This window comes from Oncorhynchus mykiss, chromosome 21 (genome assembly GCF_013265735.2).
Source record: "Oncorhynchus mykiss isolate Arlee chromosome 21, USDA_OmykA_1.1, whole genome shotgun sequence".
Lineage (NCBI taxonomy): Eukaryota > Metazoa > Chordata > Actinopteri > Salmoniformes > Salmonidae > Oncorhynchus > Oncorhynchus mykiss.
The window spans coordinates 14,810,725-14,832,816 of NC_048585.1; the positions used below are offsets into that span (position 1 = coordinate 14,810,725).

The 22,092-nt window shown below is 43.8% G+C and overlaps 1 protein-coding gene across 2 annotated transcripts in view; it reads right to left on the reverse strand.

Annotated features, from left to right (window-relative positions):
- Window positions 1-17,800: 17,800 nt before the first annotated feature.
- Window positions 17,801-22,092, reverse strand: part of LOC110510810 (plexin-A4-like) — a 482,439-nt gene continuing 478,147 nt past the window's right edge. For both annotated transcript variants that reach the window (XM_036957067.1, XM_036957066.1), the window contains exon 32: window positions 17,801-21,932. In XM_036957067.1, coding sequence (XP_036812962.1) covers window positions 21,837-21,932 — 96 coding nt within the window. In that variant the 3' untranslated portion in view covers window positions 17,801-21,836. The remainder of the gene's footprint in view (window positions 21,933-22,092) is intronic.

The window sequence follows — 22,092 nt, forward strand, 5'->3', positions numbered from 1 at the left end:
CTGCAAGTAAGCATTTAGTTGAACAGTGTACACCATGTGTATCCTGTATATACGACTAATACCATGTGTATCCTGTATATACGGCTAATACCATGTGTAACCTGTATATACAACTAATACCATGTGTATCCTGTATATACGACTAATACCATGTGTATCCTGTATATACGACTAATACCATGTGTATCCTGTACATACGACTAATACCATGTGTATCCTGTATATACGACTAATACCATGTGTATCCTGTATATACGACTAATACCATGTGTATCCTGTACATACGACTAATACCATGTGTATCCTGTATATACGACTAATACCATGTGCATCCTGTACATACGACTAATACCATGTCTATCCTGTATACACGACTAATACCATGTGTATCCTGTACATACAACTAATACCATGTGTATCCTGTATATACGACTAATACCATGTGTATCCTGTATATACAACTAATACCATGTGTATCCTGTATATACAACTAATACCATGTGTATCCTGTACATACGACTAATACCATGCGTATCCTGTACATACGACTAATACCATGTGTAACCTGTATATACAACTAATACCATGTGTATCCTGTACATACAACTTATACCATGTGTATCCTGTACATACGACTAATACATTTATATACTTGAACTTGAAAAGGCCTCAGTGTCTCAAGGAGTCTGTCAGCTTGGTCTGGGCTGTGTTCATTGGAGCACACAACAGAAAACCTTTTAAAATGTTTTACGACGGGAAAGGAGTGTTTTAATTTGGACATGTCCAGGTAATGCCTTCCATAGGGCTCTGGTTAAAAGAAGGGCGCAATATATGGAATAGGGTGCCATTGGCTCTGGTCAAAAGAAGGGCACTATATAGGGAAGAGGATGCCATTCGTGACAGACAAAAAGTGTCTGAACACTACTCTGATGAACCTCTCCATCATATTCCACAGCCTCCCTCTGTCTACCTCTGTATATTACCGTTCCGCTGGCACACGGAAGTCAACTTTATTGAGACGGTGAGATATGAACAGACCGTAGTGGTAGAGGAGTGAAATATTACCCTGGGATGATTCCCTTCCTATATTTCACAGAGCTTTATTGAGTTGACAGAGAGAATGTGAGGTGGCATGGATTGGAACTCCTTGCTTGTGCTGGCTGATGTATGGGCACAGGGGCATATGTTTATGTCACCCGTCTTGTCCCTGGGGCAGTCTCTCTCTCTCTGCATTGATTGGTCACAGGCTCCTCTGCCAACCTGCCAGAGGCTTGTTCATATGGGTTTCAGGATGTTTACAGAAAGTGGAATGTAAAGAACAGAGATCCCAGTGGAAACACACTGGTTGAATCAATGTTGTTTCCACATCAATTCAATGAAAATCAATCAACCAACATGGAATAGACGTTGAATTGACGCCTGTGCCCAATGGGATGGCTGTCTTGCTCATACTGTGTCTAAGCCCTTGAGTAACCTAGTCATGAGTTATTTCATTCATTGTGTGAGATAGAGAAACTGTTTTAACTTCATGGCTGTGTTTACACAGGCAGCCTCATTAGAATATTTTGTACACTATGCATATTCACAGGACTCTACACAGTCACAGGACTCTACACACTCACAGGACTCTACACACACTCACAGGACTCTACATACTCACAGGACTCTACATACTCACAGGACTCTACATACTCACGCACACTGAATCTCCAACACACACATAACACGCTCACACATTTATACTGACTCTACACACTCACAGGACCTCTACATACTCACAGGACTCTACATACTCACGCACACTGAATCTCCAACACACACATAACAAAGCACACACATTTATACTGACTCTACACACGCACACACGCTCCCATACAATCCTAATTTACACTGCTGCTATTCTGTTTATCATATATCCTGATGCCTAGTCACCTTACCCTCAAACAGATCTACCTCCACCACTCCAGTATCTGCACATTGTAAATGTGGTTCTGGAACTGACTGACCCTGTGTGCGTACTTCCTTTCTCCTGTTCTTCTTATTTTTATTTCTTGTGTTTTTGTTCTACCCTATGTTATTTTAGTATTACATTGATATTGATTACTGCATCATTGGGTTTGGAGCAAGAAAGGCATTTCACTGAACAGGTGACATTAAGAGTTAAAACTTGATTTGGGCTGCCTGTGTAAACCCAGTGTTTGACAACGGCCCACGGTACGACACCATGTTATGTGGGGCACCAGGTCTAACGCTGTGGAGCTGCATCAAGTCACATGGTGTTCCACAGGAGGCTGCTGAGGGGAGAGCGGCTCATAATAATGTCCGGGACGGAGCAAATGGAATGGCATCAAACACCTGGAAACCATGGGAACCATGTGTTTGATGGATTTAACACCATTCCACCTATTTCGCTCTAGCCATTACCATGAGCCCGTCCTCCCCAATTAAGTTTCCACCAACCTCCTGTGTGGTTTTCCCTGTTCAAGGATTAAGAAAGGCCTCTGCTTTAAGATGTCCTGAGAAACTGTGAAAGACAGAAAGAAGAAGACAACTATGTGGTGGCCTTCACATCAATCCTCCTCCAGCGTCAGGAAGAGTCCCAGGAACAGGAAACAACATTCAATCTGACAGACCCCCAGACAGACCCCTGACGTTTTCATCTCACTCACAATTATAGGCCTTTCACATTTTCTCTGTTTCTCTCTCTTTTTAAAAAGGGGTTGGCAAGGTGACATTTGGAAAAGTGCATTTTGCTCTCTGCAGCGGTGGCAGCAGCCCCTGGTGCTTGTCAATCTGTTCTCTTTCCCCACACAGACGCCCCCTTTCTCCTCATCGCCGCATAACAACCCCCCTCCCCCTTCATCCTCCTCCTCCACTTACGCCACTGAGAATGACCTCATCGGTCGATGGTCCCCACCAGGGTCCATGGTAGCAAGGACCAGAACGCAACACCTGAACCACACAGGTAGGATTTTCTCTGACCGTAACCTGACAACAGCACCCCTTGAGATGGAAACCAACACCTGAACCACACAGGTAGGATTTTCTCTGACCGTAACCTGACAACAGCACCCCTTGAGAGAGAAACCAACATCTGAACCACACAGGTAGAATTTTCTCTGACCGTAACCTGACAACAGCACCCCTTGAGAGAGAAACCAACACCTGAACCACACAGGTAGGATTTTCTCTGACCGTAACCTGACAACAGCACCCCTTGAGAGAGAAACCAACACCTAAACCACACAGGTAGGATTTTCTCTGACCGTAACCTGACAACAGCACCCCTTGAGAGAGATACCAACACCTGAACCACACAGGTAGGATTTTCTCTGACCGTAACCTGACAACAGCACCCCTTGAGAGAGAAACCAACACCTGAACCACACAGGTAGGATTTTCTCTGACCGTAACCTGACAACAGCACCCCTTGAGAGAGAAACCAACACCTGAACCACACAGGTAGGATTTTCTCTAACCGTAACCTGACAACAGCACCCCTTGAGAGAGAAACCAACACCTGATGTGTCCCAGAGGCTTGTGTGACATGGTGTGTCACAGCATCACCACCTAGCTGTGACAGAATGACAACACTGGGTCACTTTGATTGATTGGTTTAGGGTCTGTAGTCCCTCCACTGTTTTCTACACTCTCTCTTGATTGGTCACAGAGTGCTGTTTGATTGCTCATTCAATAGCCAAGCCATCCTCCCTGCCCGGCCTGTTCATCTCCCCTGCGACTAATAAAGTTTTGTGTCTAGCGAAGTTAATTATTCAGCTAAATGTACCTCATTAAGTGTGTTTTTCTGTCTGTCTCGGAGCAGTATGGAGTTAGGGGAGCAATATGTGCTATTAGTTTATTATAATGGGGAATACCATTGAGAGGATAATTCTCTCTTTTGCAATGATCCATCCACCTCGGGCATAGAAGCCCCCGTCTCTTAAGTGCCTCCGGAGCCCCGGCGATCGCTTCCTTTCCTTTCATGCATTTTTTATGCGTTTTTGAGAGAAATTATTGTTTTCGGAGCCACAATTTTGGTGCAGAAACAAACAGATGGATTCTGACAATGAGCAAGCTTCTCACGCGACTCCTCTCTCCGCCATATTTCCTCAGCGCTGACAGAAGACGTCAAGGCTTCGCTCAGCTGCGTTCTCCAACCGACTCACAGGGAAGTAAATGTCAGACATTACAGGAATTTATGTACCAAGGAAATCGGAAAATATAAATATTCATCTGACAGTTTTCTCCGCAGTCACAAATAATGGAGGCCGGTGGGTTTTCAGTGAGGAGATGGAATTCAGCCTCAAGTCGTTTTTTCACCCAAAGCTTTTATTTGTAGGGTTTGGATTTGAACGGCAGTATTTACCCATAATGTTTTCCCTAACAAAGAATCTGTACCGTAATTGTTAGTATTGTTGTTGTTTCAGGTGGTATTAAAGGCAGATGTGGAGATCTTGAAGAAGAAACTGGAGTTCCTCTCTAAAGTGCAGAAAGGTGATGACGTTTAACCGGATGGACTATTACTGTTTTGAAGGTGCACTCTCAACGGAAATGTCATTTCTCTGTCCCCTAGTGGCCACAAAATGAAATACACTAACAAAATGGCTCACGAATGCAGTTCTATTTAAGCCAATGCAGTACACTCACCAAGACCCTCTCCCCTTAGTCCTTCTTACCAGAAACAGGTGCTACATCTTCAGCTGGAATTCTGTAGTTGGTTAAAACTCAACATTATGCTTGGAGTGGAGCTCTGAAGCTAGGCCCAGAGAGGCAGCTAGCCTAGCGGTTAGGGTGTTGGGACAGTAACTGAAAGGCTGCTTGTTTGAATCCCCAAGCCGACAAGGTGGAAAAAAATCTGCCCTTGAGCAAAGCAGTTAACCCCCACAATAACTGCTCCCTGGAGGCCGATGACGTTGATTAAGGCAGCCCCCCCCATCGCTCTGATTCAGAGGGGTTGGGTTAAATACAGAAGACACATTTCAGTTGAATGCATTCAGTTGTGCAACTGACTAGGTTTTCCCTTTCCCAGCATGCAGATGAAGGAGGAGTTCAGGAAGCTTCACCACTTAATATGAGAGGAAGAGGAGGCCAGGATAGCTGCCCTGAGGGAGGAAGAGGAGCAGAAGCGTATGGTTCTGAACCCAACCCCACATCAGTATAACTCTTTATTGGTTCTGAACCCAACCCCACATCAGTATAACTCTTTATTGATCTTCCAGAACCAAGTACACAAGGTCAGATCCAGAGCTTGTTTCAGGAGCGCTGATCGATGTGGCATAGCAACTTCGGCAACCTGCAGTTCACAGTCTGGGAGAAGATGTAGAACATGGGCCAATACAGTGAGTATTGCCTTATGACCAAACAAGCATTGAGCATCAATAGTTATCTACTCTAAAGAGTCTCTGTTCTCTCTTTGAAGCTCCTGTGTTTCTGGACCCCAACACTGCGAGCCAATATGTCATCCACAGGAGACTGCTGAGGGGACAACGCTCACAATAATGTCCAGATCGGAGCAAATGGAATGGCATCAAACACATTTGATACCATTCCCCTAATTCCGCTCCAGCCATCACCACAAGCTCATTATCCTCCATTAAGGTTCCACCAACCTCCTGTGATGCCATCCTGTGAGGCTCTGGGCCTTGTTTCCCAGTTGCGATGTAACTTAAGCATTACGATGATTGTACCAGATGCATCTTTATTTAGTGTTTCCCAAACCAGCACGTAGCGAGAGCATTCGTTAGGTGCACCGTTAAACCATGTGTCCATACTGATCACCTTTATTTAACCAGGTAGGCCTGGCCAAGATAAAGCAAAGCAGTGTGACACAAACAACAGAGTTACACATGGAATAAACAAACATACAGTCAATAATACAATAGAAAATGTCTATATACAGTGTGTGCAAATGAGGTCGGATAAGGGAGGTATAAATAGGCCATAGTGGCAAAATAATTACAATTTAGCAATTAAACACTGGAGTGATAGATGTGCAGAGGATGAGTGTGCAAGTAGAGATACTGGGGTGCAAAGGAGAAAAATAAATAAAATAAATAACAGTATGGGGATGAGGTAGTTGGATGGGCTATTTACAGATGGGTTATGTACAGGTGCAGTGATCTGTGAGCTGCTCTGACAGCTGGTGCTTAAAGCTAGTGAGGGAGATATGAGTCTCCAGCTTCAGTGATTTTTGCAGTTCATTCCAGTCATTGGAAACACAGAACTGGAAGGAAAGGCGGCCAAATTGGCTTTGGGGGTGACCAGTGAAATATACCTGCTGGAGCGCATGCTACGGGTGGGTGCTGCTATGGTGACCAGTGAGATGAGCAAAGACTTATAGATGACCTGGAGCCAGTGGGTTTGGCGAAGAATATGAAGCGAGGGCCAGCCAACGAGAGCGTAAAGGTCGCAGTGGTGGGTAGGATATATGGGGCTTTGGTGACAAAACGGATGGCACTGTGATAGACTGCATCCAATTTGTTGAGTAGAGTGTTGGAGGCTATTTTGTAAATGACATCGACAAAGTCAAGGATCGGTAGGATAGTAAGTTTTACGAGGGTATGTTTGGCAGCATGAGTGAAGGATGCTTTTTTGTGAAATATATTTAATTTTGGATTGGAGATGCTTCATATGAGTCTGGTAGGAGAGTTTACAGTCTAACCAGACACCTAGGTATTTGTAGTTGTCCACATATTCTAAGTCAGAACCGTCCAGAGTAGTGATGCTGGATGGGCGGGCAGGTGGGGGCAGCGATCAGTTGAAGAGCATGCATTTAGTTTTACTTGCATTTAAGAGCATTTGGAGGCCACGGGAGGAGAGTTGTGTGGCATTGAAGCTCGTCTGGAGGTTAGTTAACACAGTGTCAAAAGAAGGGCCAGAAGTATACAAAATGGTGTCGTCTGCGTAGAGGTGGATCAGAGAATCACCAGCAGGAAGAGCCGCTGATGTATACAGAGAAAAGACTCGGCCCGAGGATTGAACCCTGTGGCACCCTGATGGAGTGTGGCACCCTGTGGCCCTCTGATTTGACACACTGAACTCTGTCTGAGAAGTAGTTGGTGAACCAGGCGAGGCAGTCATTTGAGAAACCAAGGCTGGTGAGTCTGCCGATAAGAATGTGGTGATTGACAGAGTCGAAAGCCTTGGCCAGGTCGATGAATACGGCTGCACAGTATTGTCTCTTATCGATGGTGGTTATGATATCGTTTAGGACCTTGAGCGTGGCTGAGGTGCACCCATGACCAGCTCTGAAACCAGATTGCATAGCGGAGAAGGTACGGTGGAATTCAAAATGGTCGGTGATCTGTTTGTTGACTTGGCTTTCGAAGACCTTAGAAAGGCAGGGTAGGATAGATATAGGTCTGTAGCAGTTTGGGTCTAGAGTGTCTCCCCCTTTAAAGAGGGGATGACCATGGCAGCTTTCCAATCTTTGGGGATCTCAGACGTTACGAAAGAGAGATTGAACATGTTAGTAATAGGGGTTGCAACAACTTTGGCTGTAAATTTTAGAAAGAAAGGGTTCAGATTGTCTTGCCCAGATGATTTGTAGGGGTCAAGATTTTGCAGCTCTTTCAGAACATCAGCTATCTGGATTTTGGTGGAGAAATGGGGGAGGCTTGGGCAAGTTGCTGTGCGGGGTGCAGGGTTGTTGACCGGGGTAGGGGTAGCCAGGTGGAAAGCATGGCCAGCTGTAGAAAAATACTTATTGAAATTCTGTTATCGCGGTGGTGACAGTGTTTCCTAGCCTCAGTGCAGTGGGCAGCTAGGAGGAAGTGCTCTTATTCTCCATGGACTTTACAGTGTCCCAGAACCTTTTTGAGTTTGTGCTACAGGATGCAAATTTCTGTTTGAAAAAGCTAACTGCCTGTGTATATTGGCTCCTAACTGCCCTGAAAAGTTGCCTATCACTGGGGCTGTTCGATGCTATTGCAGTTCGCCACAGGATGTTTTTGTGCTGGCCAAGGGCAGTCAGGTCTGGAATGAACCAATGGCTATATCTGTTCCTGGTTCAAAATTTTTTGAATGGGGCATGCTTATTTAAGATGGTGAGGTAAGCACTTTTAAAGAATAACCAGGCATCCTCTACTGACGAAATGAGGTCAATATCCTTCCAGGATACCGGAGCCAGGTCGATTAGAAAGGCCTGCTCGCTGAAGTGTTTTAGGGAGCGTTTGACAGTGATGAGGGGTGGTCGTTTGACCGCAGACCCATTACGGACGCAGGCAGTGAGGCAGTGATCGCTGAGATCCTGGTTGAAGACAGCAGAGGTGTATTTGGAGGGCAGGTTGGTTAGGATGAGATCTATGAGGGTGCCCGTGTTTATGGATTAGGGGTGGTATCTGGTAGGTACATTGATAGTTTGTGTGAGATTGAGGGCATCAAGCTTAGATTGTAGGATAGACCTTGAACCATAAGGTCTATCTACTAGAAGCTCATGGACAATTTCGACACAGATATAATAAATTAATACTACATTGGAATAATAATTTAAAAAATATTCAATTATAAATTACCAAAATTTCAATAGATTACGATAGAGTTTCTGTTAATTACCAAAATTACTGAAAATTACCGGTAGCTTTGCAACTCTACTTGTATATTGATTTCCTTGATATTTTAACGGCTGATTAAACATGGAATAGAGAACATTGACCTTTTCCAGGCAGGGGAATGTTTCTTTTCCTGCCTGTTTGACTTTCTATTTGAAGTTTGGCTTTGTCAAGACCTCTGCTTCAGTTTTCTCAGTGTAATAACTATTGTATGTACAGCATTACTATGGAAATCAGTCCTATATTTCACATACATTGAAATAGTCTCTTCGGTGCATTTAGTTCTATGGTGCATTTTGAAGGGGTTTCAAATTGGAGTAAACATTCTAAAATAGTTGTAAATAAAGCCGATGAGCGATAAGAAACCCTGGACTCTTCCCTGGATTCACTTTCTGTCATGACATTCTTGCCACCCTGTCATGAGTGACAAAGAGAAAAAGAATGACGGAGAGAATCTCATAAATGTAGGCCTATTGTCTGTGTCTGTCACTGTCTGTCAGTGTTCATTCAGCCCATCCATCTCCTCTACCTCCCTGGCACCATCAGGGCATTGACACGTCTCCTACTATTTCTGCTGTGCCTCTCAGTAGGAGAGCTGATGGAAAGACAATGCTGTAAGCTAATGTATTTGATTTCAGAAACATTCAAGCCGACCCCTATCCTCCATCTCCTTTACACACCATTCTCAACTCCACTGTCCTTTTTATACCTGGGGGCGCGTTCAGTGGGACACACCGTTTCCTCAGGCCTTTCAGGTGGTGCACAGATTTAGTGCCTAAGGTGTTCACCCAGGAACAAACCGTGACATGGTCTCAAATCCCACAGTCTTCTAGTATAAGAAGTTTTACGAACAGTGGAGCGTTGGCTGGATGCTTAAATGTGATGATGCAACACTCCTCAGCAAAGAAAGCACTGGAGTGTCTTTATGGGTTAATACTGGGAATCCCACTCTTACTATTGAATAATGCTGCTAGCATGAACAGATTGTTTAAGTATGAGACATGAGCAGGTGTGTTCAGAAGCTCAGGTGTGGTTTAGAGGGCTAATGTTGGTTTTAGGTCCCAGAGTGATGTGTCCCTGTGTAGAGACCGATCTGACCTAGGTCCCAGTGATGTGTCCCTGTGTAGAGACGGGTCTGACCTAGGTCCCAGTGATGTGTCCCTGTGTAGAGACGGGTCTGACCCAGGTCCCAGTGATGTGTCCCTGTGTAGAGACGGGTCTGACCTAGGTCCCAGTGATATGTCTCTGTGTAGAGACGGGTCTGATCTAGGTCCCAGTGATATGTCCCTGTGTAGAGACGGGTCTGACCTAGGTCCTAGTGATATGTCTCTGGGTAGAGACGGGTCTGACCTAGGTCCTAGTGATATGTCCCTGTGTAGATACGGGTCTTACCTAGGTCCTAGTGATATGTCTCTGGGTAGAGACGGGTCTGACCTAGGTCCTAGTGATATGTCCCTGGGTAGCCAGTTCAGAGCTCTGGTGAGAGATCAGAATCACAATCACATTTATTCACCAAGTACATTGACACACACCCACAATGTGACTTGGTGAGATGATGCAGCCAGCATTAGACAAAGTACACAAAACAGAATACGGACAAAAAATGTACACAACGTCTACATCCAATATAAATTCAGTTAACCTAGAATTTTAAGAGAGTAGTGAATTTACAGTGGCAGGGCAGAGTGCAATAGCTGGTGAATACATGTAGTGAGTGTATGTACAGTATGTATATACAGTGTTGAACATGCATTATAATGCTGTTGTACTGTTGGTCAGCGCTGTGGTGATCACAACAACCGTTGCCCGGCTTCACCTCATTATTCCTAATAGCAAAGATAGTTTCTGTTAGTTCATTTACAGAGCTTGGTAACACTATTCAAAAGTGTCAGACCATTGCCATTCGCTGGAACATAAACCCAGAAATAAGGTCTTATTTTCAGCCCATCTCACACCTCCTCACGTTGTCTCAGTGTAACTGTGACATTAACAAGAACACACTGCTTTGGCTAAATGTTTTTTTATAGAGACTTTAAATAGACACAAACACAACCACAGCCATTAATCAGGTCCTCTCTGCGATGGGTTCAGATAAGCCGGCTGATTCGCCGTTCAAGGACGCTGCGAAGGTCGCCGCGGCGCTGCAGATCGGTGATTGCTGTGTAAATCGATTACTGACACCTCTTACTATCTGTCAAAGAGCACACACACACACACACACATACACACACAGACAGAAGGAGAGAACTTCCTGTCTTCTGAGAAAGGATGCTGTTGTTTTTGTTAGTTCCACAGACAGGCGCAGGGTTATCTGTCTCTCCCAGCTGTGCCACCAAGCTGTCACCTACTGCTGCTTTGTTCTGGCAGGAGACACCTTTGCCAGCTCTGTAGCCACAGGCGTCTGTGTGTGTCTGTGTGTGTGTGTGTGTGTCTGTCTCGCTGTTTGGTAATGTATGTGCGTGTATGTTCATGCTTACCACCTTCCTTCTTGATGTTCCCTTACATCGCTCCCGACAATGGTCTCTCCCCCCATTAATTTCCCCCTGCACCTGTGGCGACATCTACTAAACTGCAGCCACCCAAATCTGCAGCCCCCTCACCCCCCTGTCTTTCCCTGGGTACAAACTCCAATTACCCAGAGCACATCACTGCAAACAGCCACTTTGTGGCCAACCACCTGTGACTGCATTGCTGGGGCCCTGCCCTCTAGAGGTGTGGAAATGTCCCAAGCCCCCTCGGCAGCCAGCGATTGATTAAGGAGATCAACATTGATTAAGGGAGCAGGGGACATCTGGACGGCCCAATTTATGGCCCTCATCAATTATTCAAATGCACTGCCACCGAATTGGATTAGCGGTGACGATTCTCCTGCCATTGGTTCGTTTCCATCCTCTGTGGTGTTGCTTTCATCAGCTCATCAGGCTGCTGAGAGAGAAGAGGTTCTGGTTGGAGTTGGGCCCTTATAATGCCTTTCTGTGTGTGTTTGTGGTGTGTGTGTCAGACCTAATGCTTGTATGTATGGCCGCTATGGCACAGAGTCAAGGCCAGCGGGTTATTCATATTCATGTTGTTTATGTTGGAGACGGCTCTCTGTGTGTGTGCGCGCGCATGCCTGAGAGAGAGAGAGAGAGAGAGAGAGACACACACAGGGACACACAGGGACACACAGGGACACACAGATACACACAGAGACACACAGAGGCACACAGAGAGCAGGTCTCGGCTTCTCTCCATTGTATCTCTAAGACAGGGGGAACAAGTTCAGGAATCTTGGAATACCATCCGGAGCTCCCTCAAGGCTTCCCCACACACAGGACCTTCCTGTGTTCCCTCATTGGTTTTGAATGACAAGGTTGGTTATACCCCGAATCCACACAATACTAGCCTGGTCCCAGATCTGTTTGTGCTATCTTGCCAACAATGACCAAAAGAGTTGGAAAGACAACATGTCTGCTTAATGACTAAAATGTACTACGATCAGTAGGTGCATTAGCAATGTTGAGGGAAACGATATAGGAATCACTGCTCCAGCATATTATTTATTTCCTCCCATTCCCCCGGGCCGGTCGGTCCTGTGTTTTCCTGTTCATTTCCAAAGGGTGGGCCATAGGAGTCTGCTGGTCCCTTCTGCACAGCTCAAATCCATTATCACCAGGGAAGTGATTTGAGATGTAAGAAAACAATACTACAATAATAAATTGAATGTATTTTTCAACCGGATAATCAATTTGTTCTGATGTGGGACCGTGGCCTGGTGTGTGTTGGTCTCTGTAATACGTGTGTCAGAGAGAGTTGTGCTGGTAAATGGCCTGTGCAGTTAAGAATGGGTTGCATGGTCGTTATTGATTAGGGGAAATGGCGGAGCGGATTTGTGCGCCCATAAAGGAGAGCCATGTACTGACCTTCAGGCAGCTGGTTCAGTGGTGTGTGTCTGCATGGAGTATGTGTTAGTGATGCATGTGTGTGATTGTATGTGGTAGGGCGTGCATGCTTGTGTGTAGGGGGGGGGCAGATCGATGGGAGCGTTTAGTGTGAAGCTGTGCCTAGTATGCCTCATATCAGGAAGTTGGATGATTTGTAACACAGGGAGCCATTGATAGAGGGATGGTAGTTGGCATGGTTGTGGACCTATAAGCTGATGCATTGTCTATTAGCTGATATTAAAAGCTGAAAATTAGGCACTACGAACAGGGAGCACCAAAAAGCCTTTATCAGTCCAGTCCGGTTACGAGTCCAAATCAAACTGGTAGCGTGTGCTTTCCTGGGCCCCTCCACCCTAGGCCCCTCCACCCTAGCTAGGGAGCCCCTGACGGACTTCTGTTCCTGGCCCCGTGGATAGTGTGCTGTGAGGGGTTTCTCCCCATCTACCCCCAGGTTTCTGTGGTGTCTGTGTTTGTTGGGAGGGCTGGCTGGGGCATTATTTGTCCCGTCCCTTTTTCCTCGCTGGGCGCTACAGCTACCCGTCTCTCTGTTGTCTCTCCGCAGATGTTTACCAAGACAGATAGGCGAATGGCAGACTAATAATGGTAATTGCTTCCATCTGCTCGCACACAGCTGTCAATAGCGCTCACAGTCAATCCCCGGAATTAGCCTAGCGTGGCACAGTCACGCTAGCATTCTGATCCAGCCAGCCGTCAACCATCAGCATGTCTGGGTTTGGGGCACAATACTGAAAGCTCACTCACTCCCCTCTCCAGTTTAAACACTGTTTTTACTACAGGGATGAGGAGTGCGTAATGAAGGGGATTCGACTAGGCAGGATAATACACTGTTCTGAGAATATGCCTGCATCCCAAAAATCTGTCCCTTCTCCCAAACTGTGCATTTACACCCCCCCTCGCATTTAAAAGCATTGGTGTGGTGTAAGCAGTTGCTAGATAGTTTTCACCATTCTTATCTACTTTTAAATCCATGAAGGGAAGTGAACAAGTGTTATTGAGAGACTACTGAGAGAGAGATGAGAGAAAGAGATGTGAGAGAGAAAGAGATGTGTGTGAGATGAGAGAGAGAGAGAGATGTGAGAGAGAGATGTGAGAGAGATGTGAGAGAGATGTGACAGAGAGAGAGAGAGAGAGATGTGAGCGAGATGTGAGAGAAATGTGTGAGAGAGAGAGAGAGATGTGAGAGAGATGTGACACCGGTAAGGGTTTCTGGACAACCATTTTCAGATGTTTTTCAGTGAAGCAGTGGACTATCACGAATGTGTGAAAAAGTGAATGGCTTATAGGAGAGTGTAATGTAGCAAGTGAAAGACTAGCTGACTTTTAGGAGGGAAGAGACCTTTTAAAGATGAAGAGAGAGAGGAGAAAAGGGAGGAAGAGAGAAGCTTTTAGCACTGGTTGTGGTATGACACCTTTTAACGGTCCTGACAAAACCCTCCTCTTGCCTCTCTCTCAGCTTCATTCTTCAGGGAGTTTATGAGAGAAAACGAGTAGGCCATTAGAGACCCAACAGCGTTGCTACCCTGAGTCTGATGTTGGGCAGACTTCTAGTGAAACTCCCACACAAACTACCTCACCTTGATCGTATTCGTGTTAAAGGGATAGTTCATTTTTTTGTTTGCAAAGTTGTAGCATAGTCTTGACTGTTGTCGTTTTTCATCCAAACGGTTTAATATGTTTCTTTGCTGTTGGAAACAGTGACAAACGACAACACCGTAGGTACATTGAACATCTACAAAACTATTCCTTTAAACCTTTAGTAAACAAGTGAACTAGTCCTTTAAACCTTTAGTAAACAAGTGAACTATTCTTTTAAACCTTTAGTAAACAAGTGAACTATTATTTTAAACCTTTAGTAAACAAGTGAACTATTCTTTTAAACCTTTACTAAACAAGTGAACTATTCTTTTAAACCTTTAGTAAACAAGTGAACTATTCTTTTAAACCTTTAGTAAACAAGTGAACTATTCTTTTAAACCTTTAGTAAACAAGTGAACTATTCTTTTAAACCTTTAGTAAACAAGTGAACTATTATTTTAAACCTTTAGTAAACAAGTGAACTATTCTTTTAAACCTTTAGTAAACAAGTGAACTACTCTTTTAAACCTTTTAGTAAACAAGTGAACTAGTCCTTTAAACCTTTAGTAAACAAGTGAACTATTCTTTTAAACCTTTAGTAAACAAGTGAACTAGACCTTTAAACCTTTAGTAAACAAGTGAACTATTCTTTTAAACCTTTAGTAAACAAGTGAACTAGTCCTTTAAACCTTTAGTAAACAAATGAACTATTCTTTTAAACCTTTAGTAAACAAGTGAACTATTCTTTTAAACCTTTAGTAAACAAGTGAACTATTCTTTAAACCTTTAGTAAACAAGTTAACTAGTCCTTTAAACCTTTAGTAAACAAGTTAACTAGTCCTTTAAACCTTTAGTAAACAAGTGAACTAGTCCTTTAAACCTTTAGTAAACAAGTTAACTAGTCCTTTAAACCTTTAGTAAACAAGTGAACTAGTCCTTTAAACCTTTAGTAAACAAGTTAACTATTATTTTAAACCTTTTAGTAAACAAGTGAACTAGTCCTTTAAACCTTTAGTAAACAAATGAACTATTATTTTAAACCTTTAGTAAACAAGTGAACTAGTCCTTTAAACATTTAGTAAACAAGTGAACTATTCTTTTAAACATTTAGTAAACAAGTTAACTAGTCCTTTAAACCTTTAGTAAACAAGTGAACTATTCTTTTAAACCTTTAGTAAACAAGTGAACTATTCTTTTAAACCTTTAGTAAACAAGTTAACTAGTCCTTTAAACCTTTAGTAAACAAGTGAACTAGTCCTTTAAACCTTTAGTAAACAAGTGAACTAGTCCTTTAAACCTTTAGTAAACAAGTTAACTAGTCCTTTAAACCTTTAGTAAACAAGTTAACTAGTCCTTTAAACCTTTTGTAAACAAGTGAACTATTCTTTTAAATCTTTAGTAAACAAGTTAACTAGTCCTTTAAACCTTTAGTAAACAAGTTAACTAGTCCTTTAAACCTTTAGTAAACAAGTGAACTATTATTTTAAATCTTTAGTAAACAAGTTAACTAGTCCTTTAAACCTTTAGTAAACAAGTTAACTAGTCCTTTAAACCTTTAGTAAACAAGTGAACTATTCTTTTAAACCTTTAGTAAACAAGTTAACTAGTCCTTTAAACCTTTAGTAAACAAGTGGTAAAGGCGTTTGTTCATCTAGGAAGTCATGGCAACCCCTCATACCATCCATTAATAGTCAAGCCCTATATCACTAACAGATAGATTTGTCTCTGAACATGTTCCAGCTGAGACGGTCTGGGTTAACGTCTGGGTTGGAGACACAGGAGGGGTCTGCACAATCGATTAGCAGATCCACTACCCCTCTAGCCCTCCCCCAGATTGACCTCCTCTCACCACCACTCCTACCCCTCTCTATCTCCGTCTGGATAGATCCTCTAAACTCAGACCTCTGCTTCTCTCCCCTCCTCACCGGCCTCTTTCTCTCTTCTTCACATCAATGTGGCTTGTAGAAGGGCGGAGGGAAGGGTTGGAGGGCAGGGGCTGTGGGAGTGTGAAAAACCCCCACCCCTAGCACGGCTGCAATCATAGCATGGCTTCATCATCTTCGTGCCCCCTATCACCCTCTCTCCCCTCCTCATCCCCCAGTCGCCTCTCTCTTCCATTATTCCCAGTTCACTGGTTGGAATATTAGGGTGATGCCCTGCACCCTCCTCCACTTTCTCTCCTCCATTACTCCCAGTTCACTGGTTGGAATATTAGGGTGATGCCCTGCACCCTCCTCCACTTTCTCTCCCCCATTACTCCCAGTTCAGTGGCTGCTATATAGGGTGACACGAGGACCAATTCAATTCCCTGTCCCCGTCACCCCGTGCTGAGGAAGATTGACACACACGTGCCTCTCCCCCTCCCTCATTGTGGGTTCACTCAGATTGGCAGGTCTCTCTCTCCACTCTATTTTCTAACCTCCCTCTCTTTCCTCTTCTGTCACTCCCTCTCTCTCTTCGTGGTCTTCTTTTCTGGTCTTTACTGCAACCCAGAGTTGGTGTTATTCTTCCCTGCTAATGGTAAAGGATAGTGTAGTGTACAGGAAAGCTGATCCCAGATCTGTTGACCAGGAAAACTGTCTGTCTGGAGTTCTGGGAGTCTTTTACAGTCACAGGCAGCCTAATTGGCATCAGGTGTGAGCTAATTGATTGGCGTCTTAGGCGTGTTGTTTGGCTTCCTTCTGTCCTTGCTTCTTGATGGATCAGTGTATTTAGCACATTTTGTGGGTTTATTTACTTTGTAATTCACCTCAGACTTTTGATACCTTTAGTCAAAGTGCTGGATGTTTTCCCATAATTTCACTTCCTTCATCCGTTTAGTCCCTGTTAGCTTAGCTATGCTAACTACTCAGCACCAATGGGAATTTAGTCATTTATCTGGCTAGCAAACCTACTAGGGACTACAGCTGAAAATGAGCTAAATCTGGGGCAATGGCATGTTGTACATGGTCCCTGACAAATAAACAATTACTATGAAGCTCAAACTCATATTGGACTGCAGTGGAATCTTTACCACAGCAATATGAACCAGCTCAGCTGAAATGGTCAGAACTTTGAAAGATAATATTCTGAAATTGAGAAACTCTATGCACAACGATTACTTTTAACAATTTCCACTGAAAATGTCTCAAAAACAAAATTCACTTGAAGAACAGTGCAGGTGCAAAGTTTGGCAACAGAAAGACGGTAAAACAGCACCAACTGTCATTCTGTTACCAAACTTTGCATTGCACGGTTCTTCAAGTGAATGTTTTTGTAAAATGTTCAGTGGAAATTGATACAGTAGTCTCTGTGCATAGAGTTGTCTGGTTTGTGTAACTTTGCAAGCATTTGTTTGACATGCATTTTAAAGTGAACATCGGCATCTCAGCATCTTTCTGTCACCGTGGAATTGCCCATAAAGCCCATAGTACACGAGAGGGCGTGTGTTGTGACTGTTTTTACCGCGGCCGTGCTGCGGCCTTAGGTACGAGGTGAAGCCATCACAACAAACAACTTTGAGTGTACAATTACTTTTCTACTACGGGTTACCATACAACATATTAAAACAAAGTGCTGTAGGTTTCTGCTTCACCTGTGCTGTTCTAATGAGGGAAACGGGACATTTTGCTTCCCATTATATGAAATGAATCCATTAATTCCAGTACACAGCATGCCATTTCACACCTGCTGTGTGAAATAACAATATTTAAATCAATCATTTCATATGAATAAACACAAACTACAAACCACTTTGTTTCATAATAAAGTTTATTCTATATTACAAATAGTATTTTGTTCTTGACTGCAAAATAGGAATGCATTATATTTACATACACAGGTATACAATTAATTATAGCAAAGTTAGAGAAGCTGGCCTTTTCCCCCAGGTTTAGTTTCATCTCTTGATAGGATACTCTTTATCTCTCAGCAAATATGGTAATAGTAAAAGTATTTCTACTGTTTCTGTAACACCTGCTATAACACTGAGCTCTAGAAGGACCTATCTTTAGTTCCTACAAAACGTTGAAGGTGGAAGCTTTATCGAGTCCCTCGGCAACAAAGGGGTCAGTAGTCTCAGACGAGCTTTGTCGCCGGGGAACATGGGGGGGGGAAATGGAAACACCGTATGTTACAACACCAGGGGGCAGATTCACTACGAGATTCTAGGACATTCATTCTCTTCACCAAATAAAAACAATGGGCTTAGAGAGGAGGAAACTTTGGGAAGCTGGAGAATAGAATACATGGGTAATAGTGGGTCAATTTACAGTCTCTAAACCTAACAAGGGCCCCTAAACGTTGAGGTCCCTGCCAAGTTCAGTCTTATTTCCCAACTGTTTTACCTGGGATTTTCCATCAGACTGAATTCATACAGTAGATTCCTTTCAGTTATTTCTTATTGTTTATTTGATCACAAGCTTTGTGAACAGTTTGAACATGTTGGCAGTGTAGAACGTCCAGAGAACGCGCTGTTCATGAATGTACCCCCTCGAACCTGAATACCAACCACTGACAGAACTCACCCCTTTAGACAGTTCAGTTGAGGATTAATTAGATGTGGTTCATACATTAGACAGCGATGGTGTGACGGAAATAAAACACACTTTACAAAACACAATCAACTAAGTAAATCAGAAGCTTTCAGGGTCAGAGCTAGTGTGGTTATTGAAGCTTCCAGACACCTGTTTCTCTTTGATGAGTTCATCAAGAGACATTTAATCGTTTGAAATTGTCCAAAGGAGAGTTTTTTTTTCAGTTAAAACCACAAGTATCTTTTCAGTAAGTTTGTGCAGAACACCTTTAGATGTAGTAGTAGAATGGAAGGACAGAAGATACTAACAGACAAGTGATTGACTTGACTGTATTGTACTCCCCATAAGACCATAAGGATTCCAATAAGGAGGCATGTTGTGCGATACATGGGTTTTGTATGAGCAAACTTTTTGATTGAACCCCGAAAGCCCTCCTAATGCTAGTTCCCTATGCACTGAGCTCTTCAGATCAAACAACTGTCAAAACAGAATCTAAAAAACACATCCACAACCATAGTAACAGGTGCTGCAATAAGACGTTTACAAGGTAGCTTTGCAGCCAGTCCTAGGCTTACAAAAATAAATGTTGTTTTTTTGAATGATAAAATAATAGAATCAAAAAGGTAAGGTTATAGGCAAGGGGAGATAGTTTCCGGATGAAAACACAGACAGACACTAGAGAAGCAATAGCAGCCAAGAAAAGAGCAAGAAGCTCACTGCAGAATTAGTCTACCAGACCCAAAACCTGAGGGTTCTGGAACGGACAAAGTCACTAACTAATGGAACATGTGTATGGATGGGCGTTAGAGGACGATCTACTCTGGAAGGACTAAGCAGAAGGACTGAATGAATTCAAACTTAGTCATGAGTTATTGTTCTACATCAGTCCATGAGAATTCAAAATAACCGTTTTGTTTGTGAACCGTTTAAACGTTTCCTAGTAGCAGTAGATAAATATATTTGATTGCAAGGCAGTTCCGTTTCATAACATCCAAATAGGTCAGCATGCAAGGGTATATAATATATTGGATTTTAAGGTACCACTTTATTCCTATTAGCGTCTAACACTTTCACAAGACATGGTAATGAGAGGTTTGCATGGGCTGAACGGGAGATAAAGGTTCCACCTTAACGGTTAGTTATAGTTTTAACATGAACAATCCACTTTTTTCCCTCACATTTTTCTTCCAAGCAAAATAAAGAAAAGAACACATCCACATCATCATTTGCAAGGCTTATTTTCTCTATTTTCCTCTTTTTTTGTTGTTTAAATGTACGTTTTACATGCGCTTAAAAAGCCAATAAGGACCGAAGGTGGACCGAGGGCGGTCTCCACACATTCACATCACCACATGGGGCACGTTGTCAAGGCAAAAGAAAGGTCAGAGGTCTAAAGGAAAGGAGTGTTTCTCCATCTCTCTCTCTCTCCCATCCAGGTTATCACATTCCACAAGTCTGTTGATGTCCGTGTCCGGTCGTCTATATGACGTTGACTTGTTTTTCGCACTCTAGTTTCAGCTTTTTGAGGCTTGGAGAAGGCTGCGGAGGACGACTACACTAACACACAACATGAGCGACCCAGAGCGCTCAGAGATTCCCGCATGGAAGCTGTCTCCACACTTGTGCAAAAAAACTGACGTGGAAAACCGGACAAAGAGGGAAGAAAAACGGTGTGCCAAACACGGAAGAAACCGGGACGGCGAGGAGGAGGGCGGGACTCGTCCGCGGCTCCCCCTTCGGCACACTGAGGTCAGAAAATCACACAGGGTTAAGTTGTTGTTGTGGGGTGGGTTTTTCTTTCACCAAATCCTTTTCCTGTGTCATTTCCTTTAAATACATTGTTTTTAAATAACTTTTCTTGTCTTTTTAAAATGTCAAGCTCCTTTGGTTTTTCGGCTGACCAGTTATGTCCATCAGTTGATTCCCCCCGTCCCAAGCCTTTACAGAAGGTCTCTCTCAGCAGAGCAGATCCCATTTAAGCAGTACCGCACCGTCTCTGTCATGTAGAAAGCATGGGTCCATGGTAAGACTGCTCTAGTGAAGCGTCCCTCTCCTCCTCTCAGTAGATGTCAGTCAGCTCCCCTAGTATTCAGACAGTGTGATCAGAGGGTGAATCAGGAGTAGAGTTCCCCTCAGAACAGGTCTTGGACAGCTGCCGTGTGTATCTGTTTGTGTGTGTGCTTTGATAGACCGGCGAGTGACCTCCATCTGTTAGCAGCACACACGGGACAGACTGACCGTTCCAGGTGTCAGAGCTGTCGGGTCACTGTGGTCAAGAGTTGGATGTGTGCTTCTCGTCACAGAGGAGGACCAGACAGACCTGGGTCTGTCCTCCACTAATTAGTCTTATAATAGTCAGGATAATTGAGCAGGTACCACACAAGCCAGAGATTCATAAGATGAGGATTGTTTTATCTATAGAGGTACTTGGAGGGGTGGGTGGGTTGGAGCAGACTTATGCCAATGCCACAAAGGGGAATCTGTCCTTCTCTGGATTTCAAAGTCAGTCAGGTTTTCGGAAAAAAAGGAAAATTCAAGAAGCCCTAACTCTCCCCAGCCCCTATCGGAGTTTCTTTAAATATACCTCAAAGCTACATTGAGAAAACAATTCTGTAGTTTGCCTATTTCCCAATCTTAAGAAGTGTGAACCAGGCAAACCTTCTGTTTTTTTGTCTTCCGAGGTGGTCATTTTGGTTTCCTCATTTATATAATACCACTTTGTTTTTCCACGTTTGATGTGATGTTGACTATAGCACTACAATTAACTGGACTCTGTAGTAGTTTCATAGACTAATATCCTGTTCAGAAAGTCTGAACAAATTGACTCCCAACATTGTGGTAGCAAAAGACTTTGTCATCAGTGTTATTTTTAAAGGCAACATAAATAGAATGTTTGTTTCTCCCTCAACATTACGGTGTAAATGATGCCGATACGGCGAGCTGGCAAACAACCACCCCTCCATCAGACTCTTCTACGCAGCAAAGCAGTCCCCAGCTCTGCCGACCCTCCAGTCATTCCGTCAGCCAGTCTTCTCTGCACGTCCTATGAAGCTGAGCGGATGAGATGCCAAACACTTGTCAGGAAGAGGAGGAAGAGGAAGAGGAGGAAGAGAACAGGACAATATGTGTTGTCTTTGAAACGGAGAGGAGATCTGATGCTGATGACGATGGTGAAGAGATAGATGGACAGGTCTTTGCTCAGGCACGGCTCGGTTTCTGACGGGTCTCCCAGTGCGCCCTGGGAAGTGCGGTCCTCAGCTCTCCAGGCTCATGAAGGCCACCACCTGCTCCAGCTTGAAGGACAGTCTCTGTTTCCTGGCGGCATCGTCCTGCTCCAGCGCACACACAATCTGACAGAGAGAGACACACACAACCAGTCCCTGTGTTACTGTCAGCCCCACACACAATCTGACAGAGAGAGACACACACAGCCAGTCCCTGTGTTACTGTCAGCCCCACACACAGCCAGTCCCTGTGTTACTGTCAGCCCCACACACAATCTGACAGAGA